This window comes from Carex rostrata, chromosome 15 (assembly GCF_964058835.1).
Source record: "Carex rostrata chromosome 15, lpCarRost1.2, whole genome shotgun sequence".
Classification (NCBI taxonomy): Eukaryota; Viridiplantae; Streptophyta; class Magnoliopsida; order Poales; family Cyperaceae; genus Carex; species Carex rostrata.
In genome coordinates, this window is record NC_135932.1 from 7,017,788 (window position 1) to 7,029,022 (window position 11,235).

The following is an 11,235-nucleotide window of genomic DNA, read 5'->3' on the forward strand; positions in this document are numbered from 1 at the left end:
TTTAGTATTTATTGTATTATAATTATCGAGTTCAAATTACGTAAAGCCTAATTTATGAACCTATTTTTTTTATCAATATCGTGCTACAAAATATATAATGTTTGAACAAGAAGGCCCGTTTTATTATAACCTGCCTTACACTTTTCAAATCTACAAAAGCCCAGATGAGTCAATGTAATAAACAGATTTGAGGCCCGTTTTAGTACCCAGCCCATTAACCCTTTACACCGGGTGATCCGCTCTCGAAGTTTCATGGCAATGCTATGGCCGAACTACAACTTTATAGAAGTGTGGTAGGTGCGCTCCAATATGCCACGATTACAAGACCGGACATCTCCTATGCGGTGAATAAGACATCTCAATTTATGCATGTCCCTACCGATTAGTATTGGAATGCTGTCAGACGCATTTTGCGCTACTTAAAGGGTACCCTTAACCATGGTCTTCGGTTCTCTTCTCACTCTTCCTTTGAGCTCCATGCCTATTCTGACTCAAATTGGGCTAGTTGTCCCGACGATAGACGATCGACTTCCGGGTTTTGCGTGTTTTTGGATCCAATCTTATCTTGTGGAGCTCCAAAAAGCAACATATATACGGTGTCTCGGTTTAGCACCGAAGTGGAGTATCGTAGTATGGCAGTGGCCGTAGCCGAACTCACTTGGCTCCAACAATTGCTCAAGGAATTACGTACATGTACCATTCACATTTAAACCGACCCTTTGGTGCGACAATCTTGGAGTGACCTTCTTAGCTTCATACAATACATATTGAAATAGACTATCACTTCATTCGAGAGAAAGTTGCGGCTCATCAATTGGAGTTCGGTTCATTTGTTCTAGAGATCAAATTGCAGATGCATTCACCAAATCGCTCTCTAGTGCCATACTTGCTTTTCTAAGAACTAAGCTTACTATTGAGTGCAATATTACGTGCTTTGCCTGCGGGGGATATTGGACAGTCAACTCAAACGGTCAACTTAGATAGAAGTTAGATTAGTGAGGCAGTTAGGCAGTTATGTTAGTTAGACTCAATGTACTGACAGATGAGTTGTATCAGATAATAGATTCAATTGTATTGAGAAAGGCCTATATAAAGGCTGATGTACGTACAAACAATTCAGAACTAATGAAAACAACTTGTCTATTAATTAGATGCCCTATTTTGACACCATTTTCAAAAATAGCCTAAATATGTCATTTTTATTTTGTTTTTGGGCTAAATGCGCAACTTTCTCAAAAACGTGTCAAAATAGTCTAAAAACATATTTGCGGTAAATAATTCGAAAAAATAACTACTTTGCATACTTTTTTTTCACCATTTTTCATACTTAAAAGTAGTGATTTTCGCTATATAATTTGACATTATCAGATATCAACGAGACATTATTTTTTCTAAAAATTAATAATTTTAAAAAGTATTATTAAAATTATCAAGATAAATATCTGTCAATATATTATAATTCTTTAAAGTTTGGAATAAGCAAAGAGGAGGCTTCAAATGCCTCCATTTTAAAAAACTTAAATAACTCAAAATTTAATTATAAATGTCAAAATAAAACCATTAGATGTGATCTATGCTATTTTCTCTATATGCTCATAAAATATTATCACATTTCAATTTTATTTTTGAGTGAATTAATCAGTTGAAAATTCAACGTATAGAAATTATCCATATTATCCAACGGTTTTATTCTGACTTTAAAGTTTCAAATTTTTAGTTATTAAAGTTTTTAAAAATAGAGACATGATGGAGACACAAAAAATGGAGGCATTTGAACCCTCCTCATAAACAAATATGGAAATTCCAATCATAATAGATGTTGCCCTTACGAATAAAATAATTTGCATTGATTTCCAAAAAGAGCAATGACATTTTTTTTTTGGTTGTAAGTCTTTATGCGATTTTATTAAACATCAGAGCAAATTATAAACCTGTTTCAACACAAGTATTCTTAATACACAAAGATAATATTCTATACACTAAACTACTTGTAAAATCTCTCATTGCCAAAAATTAAAGAGAAGATAAAAAGTAAAACCAGTAGTTGCAAAATGTTCAGTTCACACCATATTAGCAAGTCAATGGACATGTTCATTCTCTTCTCTTGATATGTACGTAAACATAGCAGTAGAGCGAGTGTGACTATACTGTGTCAACAACAATGCCTAGAAGAATGCGCATTCAAGAGGCAATGAATGACATTTCGATGGAGTTCTCAATGATTACCAGAAGCAGATATGAAAACTTGGAAAAGAAAACAATATGTGGTCATCATTGTTTTTGTGTTTCTTAATTCTGTCGATGAAGCTATTGTACTTTGTAATTTGTAATGCACGGATCGTTTTGTGCATTAAATTTATATCTTTATTTTTAAAGTTCAAATAGTTGATTCAAACCGCTCAACATTATTATTATATGAAAATACTTGGAGATCAAATTTTATATTATTTTATATTTTTTTACTATTTTTTTAGATAGAAAATCACTACTTTCGGATGGTCCAGAATTTTTAGATCAAGTAATTTTCTAATTATCTCAAAAAATAGTAAAAAATTTTAAAAGATATAAAATTTGATCTGCAAGTATTATTTTTTTATATGATAATAATGTTCAGCGGTTCAAATCAACTATTTAAATTTTAAAAATGAAGATATGAAATCAAAGCACAGAACAATCTGTGCATTGCAAATTAAGTAACATTGTCTCACTCTTCAGTCAATTATACTTAGCGTGCATAAATCAAAGTGCGTGGTCAGCATGGACCTGAGACCATCCGCAGCAATGAGGACCACATATTGACATCATCCTAATCCATATTTGGCAAAAAAAATTTAGGCTACGGCCTGTTTTAGTTCTGGACCGCATCCTCGATCTGAGTCGGCAAAACAAAGCGAAAAAAAAAAAAAGGTAAGATATACATCATTGTGGATAGTTGTTGGGTTGTCTGACTTGATATTATACCGTCTGATTAGTATGACATGTCATATGATATTAATTATAAATTTGTTTAGATAGACTTTAAATAATTAAAATTTACTTTATAAGTGACGTGTTTACATGTAAATTTTTTATATTTCTAATTATTTTAGTATCAAATCAAGCAATTAAAAATGTTGAAAAATAAATGTATCAAAATTAATTTTAAAACTCACACATTTTACCGCTTGACTTGATGCTAAATAAATTCAAAAAATATATAAATTTTACATGCATGTAAATACAAAGATATTAGTTTTAACGGTTTGAATTTATCGTTTGAAATCGATTCGATAAATTTTAAAATTGATATTATATAGATTGAAATGACACTAATATTATGTAACCAGACTCGATATTATATTATTATTTAATTGATCCATTCACCGCCAGTCCGCCACATATGGTTAATTTGATGATCAAAATTTGATCCATGCATGTATGCTTTTACATATCGTGCCAATCTATGGTTGCTTTTCAGGTCACCGCACCGTCCGCACGCCGAGCTAATAAGTTGTACTTTTTTTTAGCATAATTAGTACTTGAAAAGACTGGAATCAGTGAAGTCTGGATGCTTCCACTGTCTTTAATCTTTATTTATTTTGCAATATTGGTCATTAGAGGGACAAAACATGTAGTTCTATATACTTTTAAGGGGATCCGAATATCTCTAGTCAATTTGTTAACAGCTAGAAAAATTCTGTCGACTAGATCCATCCGTCGCATTCTCGATGAAGTCTATATATAATTAATCTTCTATCAATTGTCAAGTGGAGGTTCGGATTCATATCTGGCATCCCCTTAAATATATACTTGACAAAATTGGACATCCAAATTGCTTGTTACGAATCTTAAAGTTACCTCAGTCCCAATTAATTAAAAGCTGTTCGAGCGTTGAACGGTCTGGATTCGATCTGTCCAGTGGTGGTTACAAACCCAAATGGATATGATCTCTTCTAGATTTGAGTAAGAGATTCCTATTGGAATTTAGCTACTAGAAGTCTAGAAGTCTCTTCTAGTAACAAACTCTCCATCCTCCTCTTGTACTATAAATATTACTTCTACAGTTCTACTCTAGACATAGCTCCAAAATACTAGCCTAGCAAAAAAAATAAAAATGTCCCCCCTGTGTCTTCTCCTATTACTCTTTCCTCTTCTCTTCCTCATTGTGAAACTCCAAAAAAGCCGAAGAAGCCCTTCATTTCCATGTCCGAGAAAATTGCCTGTTATAGGAAATCTGCACCAACTAATTGGTGCACATCCCCACCACTCACTTCACAAGCTCTCTCTTAAGCATGGGCCCCTCATGCTTCTCCAGCTTGGCTCGGTACCGACACTCGTCATTTCAAGTGCAGATGCTTTAAGAGAAGTACTTAAAACAAACGATGTCAATTTCTCGAGCCGACCATCTTTATACGCTGCCAAAAGATATACATACAATTTCCTCAGCATATCTTTTTCTCCTTATGGGGATTACTGGCGACAGGCGCGGAAAGTATGCATCTTAGAAATACTCAGTACAAAAAGGGTGCAATCCTTTCGCAACATCAGGGAAGAAGAAGTAGCTAACTCAATTTCTGGTATCAGAAAGGCATGCTCTTCTTCAAACCTGGTGAATCTAAGCGAGGCATTGCATACTTTATCTAACAATATTGTTACTCGGGTGATGTTTGGAGACGGGATTGTTGCTCCCGGATATGGTAAGATTTTGGAGGAAATGCAAAAGATGTTGGGCGAGTTTTGGGTGGTAGATTACTTGCCGTGGTTCGGGTGGATTGATGCCATTACCGGGTTAAGGAGAAGGCTGGAGGACAATTTTAAAGAATTGGATGAGTTCTATGATCTTGTCATAGAGGAGCATACAAGATCAGGTGGCGCTCAAGATCATGAGCTCAGTGATTTGGTGCATGTGTTGCTTCAGCTGCACAAGGATCCTGTTTATGGTATGACATTTAGTTCAATGAGCCATGTTAAGGGGATTATAACGGTACGTTTTCTCTTAAGTATATTATAATTATATTGCTATATATTCGTCCGATAGATTTGTGTTCTACCATTTTGGTTCTAATTTGCACAGCTTTAATGGCTGGATTATTACAATGTTGAATGTTAATTCTTTGGGAAAGTGTTAATTAAAATTGTAAAATTCCAGGGTAGTTAATTTGATAATTAACTTTGATATTATATGATGTAAAATTCCAGGCTAGTTAATTTGTCTAGGTAATTAAAATTGTAAATAAGAGGCAACCATACTAATTAAGTGTTATTTTACCAAATTAAATTTACTACACGTGTTCAATTGGTTCCCATGATGAATATGTTGATATATAAACTTAATTGGTTCCCTTAGTGCACCGACTCAATTTTGAGAAGTCAAAGTCTTCAAAGAAAAAAATAGTCAACAAAAGAGGCTGCTGATATAGAGTTTTCAAATACAAATTTTCTTGTAATATTTACAAAATATCTAGGCTGCTTGACATAGAGTTTTCAAATACAAATTTTCTTGTAATATTTGAATGTTTAATAGGGATATAAATCTGCTGTTAGGTCACAGGATTTTGTTATTCCTATTCCAACTGTTTAAAAAATTTCATGCGCAAATTTCAAAGATTTTTTTTTTCATGTCTGTGAATTAATTTCGACAAAAAAATGAACGGCTGAGATCATAGGATTCTGTTATCCTTTGGAATAACAACAGATTTATTTACGTTTAATAGCCTTTAGAAATCATAAATGGTCTAGAATTTAACCGACTTGTGTATTATAAGTACAAATAGAGATATGAGCTTCTGTAGGAAGTAGTGCATAAGTGAGACATATACAAGCCGTGTAAAAGAAGAAGCCGGCCTCTTATATTCTTGTTTTAATATAAGAAAAAATATTTTGAGTTTGCGTTCTCTCTCTTCTCCACCAAAATTATAATTTCAATCTAACAAATATTCTAATTGCAAAATTAACCACTTAACCAGTCAATAGTAATTAATTAATGCATATCAAGTTGTACTAGTAAATTCTCTCTAGTATTCGTTTAATTTTAGTGCATTGACATTATGCAATATCGCCTATATTGTCTTTCACAATATTTTTTTGACATAAAAATAAACAACAAAAGCAAGATATTTTTTTTTAAATATAATTAATTTTAATTATTTTAGTAAAACAAGTACCATTGATTTTATTTTTATAAAAAGCGGCTCCACCAATCCTAAGAGAATTTAAATTTTGTTCTAAGAAATTTGCATTTGTTATTTCTACTTATTCATCCCTCCACCGATCTCTAGAATCGGTGGAGCTATTTTTTTTTTATAAAAATCAACTCAATGATACTTGTTGTATTAAAAAATAATTAAAATGAGTTCTATATTTTTTAAATCCAAAAGAAAATTATTGAGCATTAATTTCATTTTCTTTTAGGATATGTTTGTTGCTGGAACTGACACATCTGCTGCTACTCTAACATGGACCATGACTGAGCTCATGAGAAATCCACGAGTCATGATCAAAGCAACAGAAGAAGTCCGAAAAACAGCCGGCAACAACAGAAAGATCGAAGAACATGATCTCCAAGACCTCACCTACTTGAAGCTAGTTATGAAAGAGACGATGAGACTCCACCCTCCCGCTCCTCTGCTCATTCCTCGCGAAACAACAGAGATGTGCATAATCCAAGGTCACAATGTTCCTCCAAAAACTAGGGTTATTATCAATGCAAGGGCTATTTCTCTCGACCAGAATACTTGGGATAGTCCAGAAGAGTTTCGACCCGAGAGATTTATCGATAGCAATGTTGATTTTAGAGGCCAAGATTTTAGTCTTGTGCCGTTTGGAGTTGGCAGGAGGAGCTGCCCAGGAATCAACTTCGCATTACCGGTGGTTGAGCTTGCTTTGGCTAACCTTTTGTATTGTTTTGATTGGGAACTGTCGGCCGGTATGGCGAAAGAAGATCTAGATCTGGAGGAGGAACTAGGGTTAACTGTGCACAAGAAAAATCCTCTTATGTTGGTTCCTAGTCTTTTTAATAAGGTGTTAGATTGATTTGAGTAGCAAGAAATATGTGTAACTATATATTTAGCATTTATGTCGGTTCCTAAACTTTTTAGTATTTAGCAAGAAATATGTGTAGCTACTCTTATATTTAGCATTTTTATTTAGCAAGAAATATGCTGGTTTCCTAGACTTTTTTTTATAAAGAATTAACAAATAAATGACATTTCTTGGTAGTAAAAAGCTACTTTCATATATTTAGTATTTATTGTATTATAATTATCGAGTTCAAATTACGTAAAGCCTAATTTATGAACCTATTTTTTTTATCAATATCGTGCTACAAAATATATAATGTTTGAACAAGAAGGCCCGTTTTATTATAACCTGCCTTACACTTTTCAAATCTACAAAAGCCCAGATGAGTCAATGTAATAAACAGATTTGAGGCCCGTTTTAGTACCCAGCCCATTAACCCTTTACACCGGGTGATCCGCTCTCGAAGTTTCATGGCAATGCTATGGCCGAACTACAACTTTATAGAAGTGTGGTAGGTGCGCTCCAATATGCCACGATTACAAGACCGGACATCTCCTATGCGGTGAATAAGACATCTCAATTTATGCATGTCCCTACCGATTAGTATTGGAATGCTGTCAGACGCATTTTGCGCTACTTAAAGGGTACCCTTAACCATGGTCTTCGGTTCTCTTCTCACTCTTCCTTTGAGCTCCATGCCTATTCTGACTCAAATTGGGCTAGTTGTCCCGACGATAGACGATCGACTTCCGGGTTTTGCGTGTTTTTGGATCCAATCTTATCTTGTGGAGCTCCAAAAAGCAACATATATACGGTGTCTCGGTTTAGCACCGAAGTGGAGTATCGTAGTATGGCAGTGGCCGTAGCCGAACTCACTTGGCTCCAACAATTGCTCAAGGAATTACGTACATGTACCATTCACATTTAAACCGACCCTTTGGTGCGACAATCTTGGAGTGACCTTCTTAGCTTCATACAATACATATTGAAATAGACTATCACTTCATTCGAGAGAAAGTTGCGGCTCATCAATTGGAGTTCGGTTCATTTGTTCTAGAGATCAAATTGCAGATGCATTCACCAAATCGCTCTCTAGTGCCATACTTGCTTTTCTAAGAACTAAGCTTACTATTGAGTGCAATATTACGTGCTTTGCCTGCGGGGGATATTGGACAGTCAACTCAAACGGTCAACTTAGATAGAAGTTAGATTAGTGAGGCAGTTAGGCAGTTATGTTAGTTAGACTCAATGTACTGACAGATGAGTTGTATCAGATAATAGATTCAATTGTATTGAGAAAGGCCTATATAAAGGCTGATGTACGTACAAACAATTCAGAACTAATGAAAACAACTTGTCTATTAATTAGATGCCCTATTTTGACACCATTTTCAAAAATAGCCTAAATATGTCATTTTTATTTTGTTTTTGGGCTAAATGCGCAACTTTCTCAAAAACGTGTCAAAATAGTCTAAAAACATATTTGCGGTAAATAATTCGAAAAAATAACTACTTTGCATACTTTTTTTTCACCATTTTTCATACTTAAAAGTAGTGATTTTCGCTATATAATTTGACATTATCAGATATCAACGAGACATTATTTTTTCTAAAAATTAATAATTTTAAAAAGTATTATTAAAATTATCAAGATAAATATCTGTCAATATATTATAATTCTTTAAAGTTTGGAATAAGCAAAGAGGAGGCTTCAAATGCCTCCATTTTAAAAAACTTAAATAACTCAAAATTTAATTATAAATGTCAAAATAAAACCATTAGATGTGATCTATGCTATTTTCTCTATATGCTCATAAAATATTATCACATTTCAATTTTATTTTTGAGTGAATTAATCAGTTGAAAATTCAACGTATAGAAATTATCCATATTATCCAACGGTTTTATTCTGACTTTAAAGTTTCAAATTTTTAGTTATTAAAGTTTTTAAAAATAGAGACATGATGGAGACACAAAAAATGGAGGCATTTGAACCCTCCTCATAAACAAATATGGAAATTCCAATCATAATAGATGTTGCCCTTACGAATAAAATAATTTGCATTGATTTCCAAAAAGAGCAATGACATTTTTTTTTTGGTTGTAAGTCTTTATGCGATTTTATTAAACATCAGAGCAAATTATAAACCTGTTTCAACACAAGTATTCTTAATACACAAAGATAATATTCTATACACTAAACTACTTGTAAAATCTCTCATTGCCAAAAATTAAAGAGAAGATAAAAAGTAAAACCAGTAGTTGCAAAATGTTCAGTTCACACCATATTAGCAAGTCAATGGACATGTTCATTCTCTTCTCTTGATATGTACGTAAACATAGCAGTAGAGCGAGTGTGACTATACTGTGTCAACAACAATGCCTAGAAGAATGCGCATTCAAGAGGCAATGAATGACATTTCGATGGAGTTCTCAATGATTACCAGAAGCAGATATGAAAACTTGGAAAAGAAAACAATATGTGGTCATCATTGTTTTTGTGTTTCTTAATTCTGTCGATGAAGCTATTGTACTTTGTAATTTGTAATGCACGGATCGTTTTGTGCATTAAATTTATATCTTTATTTTTAAAGTTCAAATAGTTGATTCAAACCGCTCAACATTATTATTATATGAAAATACTTGGAGATCAAATTTTATATTATTTTATATTTTTTTACTATTTTTTTAGATAGAAAATCACTACTTTCGGATGGTCCAGAATTTTTAGATCAAGTAATTTTCTAATTATCTCAAAAAATAGTAAAAAATTTTAAAAGATATAAAATTTGATCTGCAAGTATTATTTTTTTATATGATAATAATGTTCAGCGGTTCAAATCAACTATTTAAATTTTAAAAATGAAGATATGAAATCAAAGCACAGAACAATCTGTGCATTGCAAATTAAGTAACATTGTCTCACTCTTCAGTCAATTATACTTAGCGTGCATAAATCAAAGTGCGTGGTCAGCATGGACCTGAGACCATCCGCAGCAATGAGGACCACATATTGACATCATCCTAATCCATATTTGGCAAAAAAAATTTAGGCTACGGCCTGTTTTAGTTCTGGACCGCATCCTCGATCTGAGTCGGCAAAACAAAGCGAAAAAAAAAAGAGGTAAGATATACATCATTGTGGATAGTTGTTGGGTTGTCTGACTTGATATTATACCGTCTGATTAGTATGACATGTCATATGATATTAATTATAAATTTGTTTAGATAGACTTTAAATAATTAAAATTTACTTTATAAGTGACGTGTTTACATGTAAATTTTTTATATTTCTAATTATTTTAGTATCAAATCAAGCAATTAAAAATGTTGAAAAATAAATGTATCAAAATTAATTTTAAAACTCACACATTTTACCGCTTGACTTGATGCTAAATAAATTCAAAAAATATATAAATTTTACATGCATGTAAATACAAAGATATTAGTTTTAACGGTTTGAATTTATCGTTTGAAATCGATTCGATAAATTTTAAAATTGATATTATATAGATTGAAATGACACTAATATTATGTAACCAGACTCGATATTATATTATTATTTAATTGATCCATTCACCGCCAGTCCGCCACATATGGTTAATTTGATGATCAAAATTTGATCCATGCATGTATGCTTTTACATATCGTGCCAATCTATGGTTGCTTTTCAGGTCACCGCACCGTCCGCACGCCGAGCTAATAAGTTGTACTTTTTTTTAGCATAATTAGTACTTGAAAAGACTGGAATCAGTGAAGTCTGGATGCTTCCACTGTCTTTAATCTTTATTTATTTTGCAATATTGGTCATTAGAGGGACAAAACATGTAGTTCTATATACTTTTAAGGGGATCCGAATATCTCTAGTCAATTTGTTAACAGCTAGAAAAATTCTGTCGACTAGATCCATCCGTCGCATTCTCGATGAAGTCTATATATAATTAATCTTCTATCAATTGTCAAGTGGAGGTTCGGATTCATATCTGGCATCCCCTTAAATATATACTTGACAAAATTGGACATCCAAATTGCTTGTTACGAATCTTAAAGTTACCTCAGTCCCAATTAATTAAAAGCTGTTCGAGCGTTGAACGGTCTGGATTCGATCTGTCCAGTGGTGGTTACAAACCCAAATGGATATGATCTCTTCTAGATTTGAGTAAGAGATTCCTATTGGAATTTAGCTACTAGAAGTCTAGAAGTCTCTTCTAGTAACAAACTCTCCATCCTCCTCTT

At 33.0% G+C, this 11,235-nt stretch overlaps 1 protein-coding gene across 1 annotated transcript; it reads left to right on the forward strand.

The window, feature by feature from the left end:
- Positions 1-4,021: 4,021 nt before the first annotated feature.
- On the forward strand, positions 4,022-7,190 carry LOC144566055 (cytochrome P450 71A9-like). Its single transcript, XM_078315916.1, has 2 exons — positions 4,022-4,963; positions 6,391-7,190. The coding sequence occupies exons 1-2, from the start codon at positions 4,094-4,096 to the stop codon at positions 7,009-7,011; spliced, it is 1,491 nt and encodes a 496-aa protein (XP_078172042.1). The 5' UTR covers positions 4,022-4,093; the 3' UTR covers positions 7,012-7,190.
- Positions 7,191-11,235: the final 4,045 nt, after the last annotated feature.